This window comes from Pristiophorus japonicus, chromosome 11, assembly GCF_044704955.1.
Source record: "Pristiophorus japonicus isolate sPriJap1 chromosome 11, sPriJap1.hap1, whole genome shotgun sequence".
Taxonomy (NCBI): domain Eukaryota; kingdom Metazoa; phylum Chordata; class Chondrichthyes; family Pristiophoridae; genus Pristiophorus; species Pristiophorus japonicus.
This window is the reverse complement of record NC_091987.1, coordinates 80958468-80972248: the sequence shown is the minus strand read 5'-3', so window position 1 is coordinate 80972248 and position 13781 is coordinate 80958468. Positions and strand designations below refer to the sequence as shown.

The window sequence follows — 13781 nt, the reverse complement described above, 5'->3', positions numbered from 1 at the left end:
GATTCTCCTCATGGTTACTCTAGGTAAGGATGCTTATTTTTCTGATAATGTGAGTGAAGTTGAGAGAACAGCCCGTATAACATTTTTTAGTTCCAAGAGGATAACCTGCTGGTACTGATTGTCATTTTTCTATCACTGAAGTCCCTGGCCTTGCAGGATATCTTTGTCAAACATTCAGGTGGCCTAAATACCATGCAGTACACCACCCGGTGTTGGCTTGTATTCTTCTGATGCCTTGTTTATATTCACAGAAAACTAAATTATTTAAAAAGGAATCTGTCATGGATTTGGAAAGTAAACTGTGTATCATGAGGCTTTTGTGTACAGAAAAATGTGATAAAGTGTGACTGGTAATAGAATGGTATCAACTTTATTGATCTAATTTTCTGCTACCGATAATTTTTTGTGTAATTTTAATTAAACATCAAAGTCAAAAAAGGTTCATTCTAAATCTGTGCCGTGAATGCTGCAGCGTGAACTTGTCTCCACTGTTAACATGGTGGTAGGTGAGCAGTGTTTTTGAAAAAGACACTTCTATACATTTGCAGGTATTAAATGTGTCTAAAACTCTCCAGTACAAGCAATACACGGTTTAAATTTTGTTTCAGCTGTGAGTAGCCTGTTCCAGCGCTGTGAGAGATATACACTCACCAAGAAGGTGCATTGATGTTAGAAGCAGTGCAGAACCATGCAGGATCCTTGCACAGGTTAATGTTGGAAGATAAGAAATAACCAAATCAGTCCTTCTGCTGGCACAATTCTTAATGCTGCATTCTCAATGTACATGATTTAATTGGAAATGCACAACTCTCATTGAACCAAACAATTATATTATAAAGCACTTGTGACAAAGTTTTTCAAACCGAGATTACAAACCCCTCACTATAACAAACTAGTATCATTAAAACAAGCAGTGATATGCTTTTCACAAGACACTTTTAATTGATTGTACCGAGGTTTCATACTTTGATTTCATCCTTTCCTACAATAAAATTTTGATTAAAAACAAAAGGCAAAATGAACAGAACGTATGCTGATCTGCGGAACCCATGTAATGTCTTGCTCAGTAACGATTATCATTTCAATCAATATTAAAATCATATTTTTAAATAACTAGGCAGATTCACAGATACATATTTGATTAGTTTTTATTAACAATGCAAATTTCTTTTGATTTTTCATGGGAACAGATTTGACATGTAGTGAAGACCAAGTTCTCCAAACTCCAGCTGTCCTGAAAGGCTTAAAGGGAGAGAGTGCGAACATCACTTGTTCCTACTGGCACAATCGCTCCGAGGTACAAATGATGTCTGTTTCCTGGTGGAGGAATATGAGGAACAATCCTGTATGCAGAGTACTCTATATGAATAAGAAGCTGATGCCGAGTCCCATGTGTGATAGTCGAGTGAGCATTACGTTGGAACTCAGTGCTAATGTTACACATTTTTCCATCCGAGATCTCCAAGTGAATGACACAGACTTTTACTACTGTACGATTACATTCTCTATACCACCTCCTACCACAGAAATACAAGGGAGCACAGCACGCCTCATAGTAGAAGGTATGAATTATTATATTAATACATTATAAAGTCTTATATATATTTCTATGCGATTGAATTGACAACATAATTCTGTTGTATTTTCACCTAATATTTGTCTTTTGTGGTCATAGGATAGTTTGAATTGTAAATATTATTCTAAAGAAATTTCTTATGATTATTATCTACATCATAACCAACATGTTTGCTGGTCCTAGAATCATTGTACAGCTTTAGTGGTGAAAGCAAGTCTTCCTCGACTCCGAGGGATTGCCTATGATGATGGAACAACATTAAGTTGAGAGAACAGTATGACTAAATGCACATTGGATGTTTTTTCCAATGGAAAATAAAGTAAAATATATAATTTTTCAGATGTTAATAAAGCTTGTTATATTTTCTTTACCAAGCTCCTCCAGAGGTGGAAGTTGAACTTCTTCCCCCAGCTGAAAATGGATGCTGCAGACAACTGGTTTGTAGAGCAGAGAACTTCTATCCAGAGAACATTCAACTGAGTTGGAGTAAAGAAGGACAGGAAGGCTCAGTATGGATTAACTCTGGAATAACTATTATGTCAAACAACAACAACTCCAGAGCAAGTTATGTTAACCTCTCTGACTGGAAGGAGGGGGATGTGTATTCATGTCATGTGAATCACTCATTATTGCAAACCCCTCTCACTAGAATACTAACCATACCATTTGATGAGCAGAGTGAAGGTATTTCAGTTTTCTTCCCGTGCTTCACTTTAATATCGCACCATGTTCCCTTTTGTGAAGTAGTCCAGGTAATATTCTTCCAACTTTTTATCTGTGTTTACAGAAAATAGCAGATTCCATAAGTGGACTGGTATCCCCCGTGTTTTAAAACCTACTGTCTTAGCAGCCATGAACATGAATACCACAGAAATAACAAAGGCCTTTTTGCTAAAATATTGGCACTGAACAAGCTGCCCACCATGCACTCCTATGCCCTCTGATTGCTCTGGCTAAAACTATAAGTTACATTTATTTTTATGAATTAAGTTTACACACAAGCAAAAGAAAGTAGTAAGACACTAAGATGGGAATTTTAACACTCGATGTCGACGTGCAGTTAAAATGGAGTGGGTGAAATCTCCATGCCGTGACACAGGCAGACACCTCTTACATTTATGCAAATTGAAGTCCAATTACATTAATAGGTCTCCAACGGCAATTTAATCTGGATCTCAGCGGGACGCCCGCAGCAGCTGCCTTGGGAGCAAGAAACTGGTCTGAAGAATGAAATGGTTTTCCGGTCCCCCCAAGGAAAGTAAAGGCCTCCCCTTTCCTCATACTTTTCGCAAACCACTGACCACTTTTTCCCCTCCCCATGCACCTGTATTTACCCTGGGCCTGGTCCTGTCCCAGTCTTCACCGGTTCCCACCGACTTGTGGACAGCATTCCATCAACTGTCAATTGTACTTCTCCTTATAATCCTCAGCCCTGTTCCCAACCAAATATTCATCCAGTCTTTTGTTATACTGGAGTTAATTGACACATCATCAGCTGTATTACTTGGGAATATATTCTGACATCTTGCTTGAAATTTGTTAACATTATGCTCAGTTTACAGACTCAACCACAGATGTTTCTGTATTCCTAAATGGATCAATATAAACAAAAACAGTAAAATGTATTTGATCTTGGAAGAAATTTACTGTATTGACCATCAGATGACCTGCTGGTGATGAAGCCATTAATTCAAAGACCTTCTTACTTTTTTTTATTATAGGCCGAGTGTATATATGGGTGGTGCTTGCTTTTCTGTGCCTAATCCTAGTAATTGTGGTTGGATATTTACTGTTGAAGTGTTCAAGAAAAGGTAAGATCCAGATCATTATAGCCTTTGTTTTCAAATGATCAAGGTTGAGGTCTGTGGATAGCTTTCAATTGATCATGTGAAAATGAAGTCAGTATCACTGTTTGCACTATCCTTTTGACTGAATCCAGGTTCCAGTAGATGGATCCATGTGTGGGCTGAATGGAGCTGATGCACTTAGACTGTTGACTTGCGTAACGGATAGCTGGGTGTAGTGGGTTAGAAGGCTGTCTTTTCATGTCTTAAAACAATATTCTCAACCCAGTTCCAACTGGACATGGTCCTATTGTACAAAACTGCCCTTTGGCACTAAACTGGTCATTTCATTTAAAGAGTAGACCAGGATGCCTGTAGTACGAATTGGAAAATGTCACCATGGGGCAGTCGGGGTACTGTTTGAGATGGGATCAAGGCACATTGATGAAGCAGATTAGAGCCTGATTTATTCTTCATAACCCATGATATAATATATGTGTCAGCTGTGGCTCAGTGGGTAGCACACTCGCCTGTGTCAGAAGTTTGTGGGTTCAAGTCCCACTCCAGGGACTTGGGCATGTAAATCTAGGGTGACACTCCAGTGCCGTACTGAGGGAGTGCTGCACTGTCGGAGGTGGCGTCTTTCGGATGAGTCATTAAACCGAGGCCCCGTCTGCTCTCTCAGGTGGATGTAAAATATCCCATGGCAATATTTCAAAGCAACAGATTATCTGGTCATTATCACATTGCTGTTTGTGGGAGCTTGCTGTGCGCAAATTGACTGCCATGTTTCCAACATTACAACAGTGACTACACTCCAAAAGTACTTCATTGGCTGTAAAGCGCTTTGAGACATCTTGTGGTCGTGAAAGGTGCTATATAGATGTAAGTCTTTCTTTTATAACATAGGAGTGCTTCAGACTGATATTGGGTCACCTTAATGAGCATTAAATTCCTAAACTGTTTTTATTAAACTGTTGTTTTGATAATTGAGTATAATACTGAGTGCATCTTAATGATGCATGTGCACATACACATAAAGTATGCAAGTGAAAAATTATATTTTTGGTTAATTTTTGTCAACAAAGTAGAGAAATATACCCAGCAGAACTAATGCACTTGTAAATCCAGCAACCATTTGCATTAGACTGTCTCGAAATATGTCCTGGCAACCTAACGCAGAATTGTATTGACTTTGTAAAAAAATACATTCAGAGTGAAAATTGAGTTTATATTGAATTTACCCGTGGCTTTTAGTTGACACTGTTTGCTGGATATATTCCTCACTCCACCAGTGAATTACTATATCGAGAGAGTACCACGTAGTCAGTTCTCTAATTCACCACAGTTGAGCTGGGTTCAGAATATAGAGCTCTGTGAAACTCCATCCTGCATCCACACATTATGAAGCAACACTTCAGTGAATTGATTTAACCTCATAGCCTACACTTACAACTCTGATTATTGGCTTTCCACAGATGACTCTTCTGTGTCCTAGCAGTACTCAATCAATCATAGAGTATTAATTTGTAACTATTTTTACATTATAGCCCTCTGTACATTGAAACAGATATTTGTATTACTCTTCTTAAAACAAATTTTAAAAAATCATTCATGGCATGTAGGCATTGCTGGCAAGGCCAGCATTTATTTCCGATCCCTCATTGCCATTGGGGAGGTGGTGGTCAGCCGGCTTCTTGAACCGCTGCAGTCCGTGTGGTGAAGGTGCTCCCACAGTGCTGTTAAGGAGGGACTTCCAGGATTTTTACCTAGTGACGATGAAGGAATAACGATATATTGGCACAGAAATTCCTCTCGAGGACTCCCCATGGGCAAAGCACTAAATAATAGACATAACATGCGCACTTACCTGAAGCTGCTGTGCCCACTCGAGTTCCCGGTCCACAGGCCTCCTCTCACTGTGCATCACAGTGTGTGCTCGTAGGGACATCCGCAGGAGTCACGTGGGCCTGGACACCCAATCACAGGCAAGTATATTCTCATTCAGAGTAATAGGAGATTCGTAAGTTACGAATCTCCTATTAATATGAATAAGAAAACCCCCAAAACCTACAAACACTACATAAAACATTTAAAAAACACCTCACACAATACACTAATAGAAATTAAAGCTGTTAAACATGTTTTTTAAAGAAAAAAAATTTGCTGATTTTTAAAAAAAGTTACGGTTAGGGTTTAAAATAACATTACCTGAGTGGGCAGGGTTTTAACATAAATATGTTTTTTTAAATTTTATTTATTCATGTTTTTCATAGGTTTTTAAACTCTTACGCCTGTAAAAGTAGGCTATGTGTCTGCTTTTTCAGGCGCAAGAGTTTTCAGGACATTTGCTGGGCAATATATGTGTAAATCCCGCAATCTTGCCCGTGTAAATCTCCTCGCTCCCGAGATGTCTACGATCTGTCAAGCTGACAGGTCCGGAAAACTGGTTTTTCCGATTTCTACCCCAATAATTGACATTCAGCTACAAATTTAAAACTGCGTTTGAAGAACTCTTCTCATTAGTTTTCAAGTGACTGAAACTGAATGACAGTCTTGCTAGCAATGACAGAACGAGAGTCTCATTAGCAGAAGTCAAACTGCATGCACTGGTACAAAATGATAAGATCCACTTTGCAAGTGAGTTTACCATGGGTTTTGAAACCACTGCACCACCCATTCAGTTACTGATTCCTCTGTGATTGTGTGTTCTTTAGGTATATATGTGTCATAGAATTAATTAAATGACACTAATTGCATTTTTAGACAATTTTTCTTTCATTTTAGCAGATTCTGAAGCCAGTCCGATCTATGTTAATTTTGTCGCTGGATCAAGAGGAAAAGTAACTGCCTCAACATGTCTGAATTCTAACCAAAATTCAAATTCTAACTCATCATCATCATAGGCAATCCCTCGAAGTGAGGATGACTTGCTTCCATGCCAAAAAGGGATGAGTTCACAGGTGTTTTAATGAAGGAGCTAATATTCCAGATCCCGAACTATATCGTGAAGGGTGGAAGATGCCTGTGCTTGGATTTTTTTTAACGTATGGTGGCCGTTGCACACCAGCCACCACACGGGCTTGACAGAGCTAGGTCTTGGTCCAGTGGCAAGGATTACCCAAGACCAACTGGAGACCAGCTCTGCTGCACAGACCGAGCACGCACACATATCGCAGTGTGGGCTAGCCCGTGCTGCCCCTGGGCCTTCGCCTCTTTTGGGCCCCAGATTCACGCCTCTTGTGAGCTCCGTCACTTCCCTCTACGGACTCTTGCCGCTCCTTCGCCCCTCCTGCTGTGCCTGTCCGCACTGCAATCAGAGACCTGGCTTCGTAGCCGTAGCCCTCCTGCAGCAGCACGCGCTGCTCCCTACAGTGGTATGCTGCCGCACACTGCTCCCTGCAATGGCCCTGGCCTGCTGATGGTCTTACAGGCCGGGACCGCACTGATTTCCAGGCCGGGCTGCCGCAAGCTATTCCCTCCAATGGCCCCGGGTGGCAAGTTGCTTTTTAAGTTGTCCAATGATGAATGGGAAGTCATAAATTGATGGGGTCAGTGGACGATATGCAGCAATCCATTGGTTGTATATGAAAATACCTTTTCAGTATGTTGAAATGGCATTGATTTTATTAAAATAATGTTATTTTATGTTTCTGCTTCGTTATTTGTGTCCCGATGGCGGAGTCTGCCCTGAAAAGGTGCAGATGGAGCAGTCTTTGGTGAGGCCCTCAAGGGCTCCAAAACTTAGAGGTCGTTGGCCAAGAGCATCTCGGCAGGGCTGTGAGCAACCTGCCTCTACCTCTGCTCAAGCCACAGGGGTTGCACCACGTAGGAGTGGTAGGAAAAGGAAGAGTAAAGCTTGGTAGTTGCATAATGGTATGCACATGTGTGTGATAAATCGTTATGTTGTTAAGTTTCTGTTGTTTAGTTAAAGCAAATAAATATTATTCTTTTGTTCCACTTTCCCGTCTTGCACATTTTTGGTTGCTGGGTGACAAGTTGCTTTTGAAGTTGTCTGATGATGAATGTGAAGCCATAAATTGATGGGGTCAATGGACGATATGCAGCAATCCAAATTGTCCTATCTTACTCTCTCCCCACCCTCCCTGCCCTTAGCGCCTGCTGCGAACTAATCTCGCCAACCTCCTCCCTGTTCCATTCTGCCTTGTCCCTCTGGACTCCACCAGTAAATTAGGTATCACCTCCCCTCTCCATATTTCCCTTCAGAATGTACGTTCAATTGTAAATAAGGCCTTGCCATCCATCACCTTATTGTGGATGATCAAATTGACATCATGGCATTGATGGAGACATGGTTGAGGGGTGATTACATCTTTCCACATAATGAAGCTTACCCACCTGGCTATATTTTTCAGCATATTTCACACCCAAACCACCGTGGTGGTGGTGATGTAGCCCTTAGCTCTAAATCACACCTTGGTCTGTCCTCCGACAACTTCTCCTCCGTTGAGTATCTCACCTTTTTCCACTCCTCACGTCTCTCTTTTAAAATCCTTATTCTGTACCGCCCACCCAAGTACCACACCAATTTTCTCAATGAGATATCTTCTCTGCTTTCCTCCCTCTGCTTCTGCACTGAGCGATTCCTCATCCTCGATGATTTCAACCTCCATCTCAACTCATTTTGCTCCCACTCCTATGAGTTCACTGCCCTCCTTTCCTCCCTTAATCTCGCCCTTCATGTAAACTCCCCCAACTATATATACGGCCACCCCCTCGATCTTATCATCTCACGTGGCCTCGCTATGCTCTCTAACAATTACCGATAAGGCAGTCTCCGGCTAGTTCCTTATATCACTCTCTATCCATGTTCCCCTTCCCTCTCCTAAACCCACTTCTCTTCGTACCTTCCCCTGGAAAAAACTCTCCCTCAAGTCCCTTACCACTGCACTTTCTAATTCCCAACTATCTAACCTTTGGTCTGCAATTCTTCATGACATCTCTGCAGCTACCGACTTACAAAATCATACCCTTTCCACCAACTTTGATGCCCTTGTGCCCACTAAGATCATTACAGTCGTTCACCCTGATATACCCCTCATCTCTGCTTCCTTAAATTCAGGGATGCAGACTTGAATGTCTTTGGTGGACAACTGGTCTAATCATCCATCACCAGATTTGGCGAGATCATATAAAGCACTACGGGGTCCTGCTCTCCATCATGAAAACCGCCTCTATTCTAAGACTATCCAGGATGGCAAAACAACACCAGGCTTCTCTTCTCCACCACTAACCGTCTTCTCAATCCACCCTCTCCCGCCTCCTCTTCCCGCACCTCCAACAATAAATGTGAGCAGCTCATGGATTCTTTGTTAAAAAGATCAACAACATCTGTTCAACTGCTTCTGCTTTCAATTCCTTTACCCCCCTTAGCCCCCCAGACCGTACTTCCTCTCTGTTTTGCCCCTGCCATAAACCTAAATTTGCATATTTCTCAAATTTCTCTCCTATCTCTCCCATTGCCCTTTCAAAGCTCATCTTGTCAATGAGACCGACCTCCTGTTCCCTTGACCCTACTCCTACTAAATTGCTGTCCACCCAACTTCCCTCACTGGCTTCTATGTTAGTGGATATTGTTAATAGTTTTCTCTCCTCTGGTATTATCCCCATTTCCTTCAAATCTGCCGTCATCACCCCTCTCCTCAAAAAACAATCCTTGATCCCTCCATCCTTGCAAACTATCACTCCATCTTCAACGTCCCTTTCCTCTCCAAAGTTCTTGAACGAGTTGTTGCCTTCCAAATCCGTCCGCAGTTTTCCCAGAACTCCTTGTTTGAATCCCTCCAATCAGGCTTCTGCCCCTGCCACACTGAAACTGTTTTAACCAAGCTCACAAATGACTGCGGCAAAGGTAATCTACCTCTTCTTATCCTTCTGGACCTGTTTGCAGCCTTTGGCATGGTTGACAACAAAATTCTGCTCCAACGCCTCTCCACCATCGTCCAGCTCCATGGGACTGTACTCGCCTGGTCTCATTCCTATCTTTCCAGCTGTAACCATAGAATCATCTGCAATGGCTTCTCTTCCCAATCCCGCACTGTCCCCTCTGGTGTCCCCCAAGGATCTATGCTTGGCCCCCTCCTATTTCACATCTACATGTTGTCCCTCAGTGACATCATCCAGCACCGTCCTGAACTTAAGGAAAGGTAACTTCGATGGTATGAGACATGAATTGGCTAGGATAGACTGGTAAATGATACTTAAAGGTTTGACAAGTGGATAGGCAATGGCAGACATTTATAGATCACATGGATGAACTTCAACAATTGTACATCCCTGTCTGGAGTAAAATAAAAAGGGGAAGGTGGCTCAACTGTGGCTAACAAGGGAAATTAGGGATAATGTTAAATCCAAGGAAGAGGCATATAAATTGGTGGGAAAAAGCAGCAAACCTGAGGACTGGGACAAATTTACAATTCAGCAGAGGAGGACAAAGGGTCTAATTAGGAGGGGGAAAATAAAGCATGAGAGGAAGTTTGCAGGGAACATAAAAACTGACTGCAAAAGCTTCTCTTGATATGTGAAGAGAAAAAGATTAGTGAAGACCAACATAGGTCCTGTGCAGACAGAATCAGGTGAATTTATAACGGGGACCAAAAGAATGCAGACCAATTGAACAAATACTTTGGATCTGTCTTCACTAAGGAAGGCACAAAAGGTAGGGGTTCGAGGGTCTAGTGAAAAGAAGGAACTGAAGCAAATCCTTATTAGTCAGGAAATTGTGTTAGGGAAATTGATGGGATTGAAGGCTGATAAATCCCCAGGGACTGATAGGCTGTATCCCAGAGTACTTAAGGAAGTGGCCCCAGAAATTATGGATGCATTGGTGGTCATTTTCCAACATTCTATTGACTCTGGATCAGTTCCTATGGACTGGAGGGTAGCTAATGTAACACTACTTTTTAAAAACGGGGAATTATAAACCGGTTCGCCTGACATCGGTGGTGGGGAAAATGTTGGAATCAATTATTAAAGATGAAATAGCAGCACATTTGGAAAGCGGTGACAGGATCGGTCCAAGTCAGCATGGATTTATGAAAGGGAAATCAAGCTTGACAAATCGTCTAGAATTTTTTGAGGATGTAACTAGTAGAGTGGACAAGGGAGAACCAGTGGATGTGGTGTATTTGGACTTTCAAAAGGCTTTTAGCAAGGTCCCACACAAGAGATTGGTGTGCAAAATTAAAGCACATGGTATTGGGGGTAATGTATTGAGGTGGCTAGAGAACTGGTTGGCAGACAGGAAGCAGAGAGTCGGGATAAACGGGTCCTTTTCAGAATGGCAGGCAGTGACCAGTGGGGTGCCGCAGGATTCAGTGCTGGGACCCCAGCTATTTACAATATACATCAATGATTTAGATGAAGGAATTGAATGTAATATCTCCAAGTTTGAAGATGACACTAAGCTGGGTGACGGTGTGAGCTGTGAGGAGGATGCTAAGAGACAGCAGGGTGACTTGGACAGGTTAGGTGAGTGGGCAAATGCATGACAGATGCAGTATAATGTGGAAAATTTGAGGTTATCCACTTTGGTGGCAAAAACAGGAAGACAGAATATTATCTGAATGATGACAGATTAGGAGAAGGGAAGGTGCAATGAGACCTGGTTATCATGGTACATCAGTCATTGAAGTTTGGCATGCAGGTACAGCAGGTGGTGAAGAAGGCAAATGGTATGTTGGCCTTCATAGCTAGAGAATTTGAGTATAGGAGCAGGGAGGTCTTACTGCAGTTGTACAGAGCTTTGGTGAGGCCACACCTGGAATATTGTGTTCAGTTTTGGTCCCCTAATCTGAGGAAGGATTTTCTTGCTATTGAGGGAGTACAGCGAAGGTTCAGCAGATTGATTCCTGGAGTTTAGAAGAATGAGAGGGATCTCATTGAAACATATAAAATTGTGACGGGATTGGACAGGTTAGAGGCAGGAAGAATGTTCCCGTTGCTGGGAAGTTTCAGAATCAGGGGTCACAGTCTAAGAATAAGGGTTAAGCCATTTAGGACTGAGATGAGGAGAAACTTCTTCACTCAGAGAGTGGTTAACCTATGGAATTCTTTATCGCAGAAAGTTGTTGAGGCCAGTTCGTTAGATATATTCAAAAGGGAGTTAGATATAGCCCTTACAGCCAAAGGGATCAAGGGGTATGGAGAGAAAGCAGGAAAGGGGTACTGAGGTTGAATGATCAGCCATGATCTTATTGAATGGCGGTGCAGGCTCGAAGGGCCGAATGGCCTGCTCCTGCACCTAATTTCTATCTTTCTAACACAATGTGAGTTTTCACGTGTATGCTGATGATACCCAGCTCTACCTCTCCTCCACCACTCTCAACCCTCACATCTCTATACTATCAGACTGCTTGTTTGATAGCTGGCACTGGATGAGTAGGAATTTCCTCCAATTAAATATCGCAAAGACAGAAGTCATTGCCTTCAGTTCACGCTATAAAGTCCGTTCCCTTTCCACTGATTCGCTCTCTCTCCCCAGCAACTGTATAAGGCTGACCAAGTCTGTTCGTAACCTTGGTGTCACAGTTGATCATGAATTGAGCTTCCTATCTCATATCCATCCTATCACTAACACTGCCTGTTTCCATCTTCGCAATATCGCCCATCACCTCAACTTATCTGCTGCCTGTAATGTATGTAAGCACCTTTAGAAATGAGGCAGAACTGACACTGCATTCATCTCATTAGTCACATTAGTTAAACCAGCATCACAATTCATGGTTACATTGCACACACTTTCGTACTTGCACCCTTTAATTGCATCTTTAGCTTTAAAGTCCTTGTACTCAAATAGTTGAAACTGTCCCTTTAAATTTCTTTGGTTACCGGTCTCCTTTAAGGGAGCCTTCCCATCTGATTGGCCACTCAGTGCCACGTGACGCTTCTCCAACGCTGCCCCTCGTGGTATGGCCGCGGCCATTTAGATTACAGGTTCTGCCCCTCGTGGTGCGGCAGCCATCTTCTGGCTCTCCTGCAGGTAGGCTGTGGTGCTCTTTTCTTCCACAGGTTCAACCCTGGACGTCGGGAATCCATTTCTTTCATCGATGTTCCTCTTTTGGAGTGCTGCCTCGGCCCGGAAAGTGGAGTTTTGATCCTCAGTCCTGGAGATTTCACCATGGTGCTGTGGAGTTGTCGCCACACCGTCGGACTGGACAGTGGAATCTCCGGATGCAGCGATGGATTCATGCTCGAGGTCAATTGCTGGAGCCCGGAGGCCTGGGAGCAGCTTCGCTTGGACAGGATGCCATTGTAGTCGGTTGGCGGGATTCATCCAAAGTTCTTCAAAGGTTGTTTGGCTCATCGTAGACTGGCTCACCCCTGTGCCGCTCTCCATAGTAACTGGAACCCCGTCACCGTCTACTTTCATCGCCCATGGAGAACTTTCGGTGGATCAGGTATGAGTTCCATACTCTTCTTCCAGTGGTTGAGCAATTTCATCTTCCTCTGTGTCGGAGCCCCGGTGATCAGCCAACTCATCTGAGACGCGGTGAGTACATCTTTTTTTGCACATCCTTTGAAGGTGCCCTTTCTCTTTGCATGCATAGTCTTTGTAGCGGCACTGGTGGGCCCTATGGTTTCCTCCACAGTGCCAGCACAGGGCCACCCGGTTTGCCCCATGTGGAGGACTCAGGGTTGTGGGACTCGGGGCAGCATTTCTGCCCTTAAAAGTATCCATACGGTGCACTGCTCTCGTCGATTTAGAGTCCCTGAGTGCTTCATTTAGGTGATCGCCAAAGTCGCACGGTGCAGCCAGTCTCCTTAAGTGTCCCAATCTTCCCCATTGGTAAATTGCTGAAACATGCTGAGATTCGACATGCTGAGCATGTGGTTCGTGGCCTCGTATCCTCGTCGCCAGTTGTAGTGTATGTAGGCACCTTTAATAATGACTCCACGAGGCAGTGTATGGTACTTAAACTGTGTAGACTTATAGTCCTTTATTTGCAGCTCCTCGAGTGAGGACAGCAAGCTGTGACTCCTTTATATACTGGGTTACCTGCGGTGTGCAGGTAACCCTTAGGTCTCCAGCAGCAGCATCCTCTGGTGTACAGGTAAGGTGTGTACAGTGTAAGGGTACATTCAGTGTTGCATAACAGTGTTACAGACATCACACAGCAAACAGGCATGCATAAACAACACTGTCAAAACCCTCATCCATGCATCTATCACCTCGAGACTTGACTCTTCTAACGCACTCCTGACTGACCATGCTAGTTCCACGCCTCATATACTTGAGGTTATCCAAAACTCTGCTGCCCGTGTACTAACTCGCACCAAGTCCCACTCACCCATCTCCCCTGTGCTTGCTGATCTACATTGGCTCCAAGTTAAGTAACGCCTCGCTTTTAAAATTCTCCTCCTTGTTTTCAAATCCCTCCAAGGCCTCACCCCTTCGCATC

The 13781-nt window shown here is 43.1% G+C and overlaps 1 protein-coding gene across 1 annotated transcript in view; it reads right to left on the bottom strand.

Annotated features, from left to right (window-relative positions):
- The window catches only part of LOC139275544 (uncharacterized), a 117088-nt gene extending 104784 nt beyond the window's left edge, over positions 1-12304 (bottom strand). The window contains exon 1 of the mRNA XM_070892712.1: positions 12121-12304. Within this exon, the coding sequence (XP_070748813.1) occupies positions 12121-12304 (184 nt within the window). The remainder of the gene's footprint in view (positions 1-12120) is intronic.
- Positions 12305-13781: the final 1477 nt, after the last annotated feature.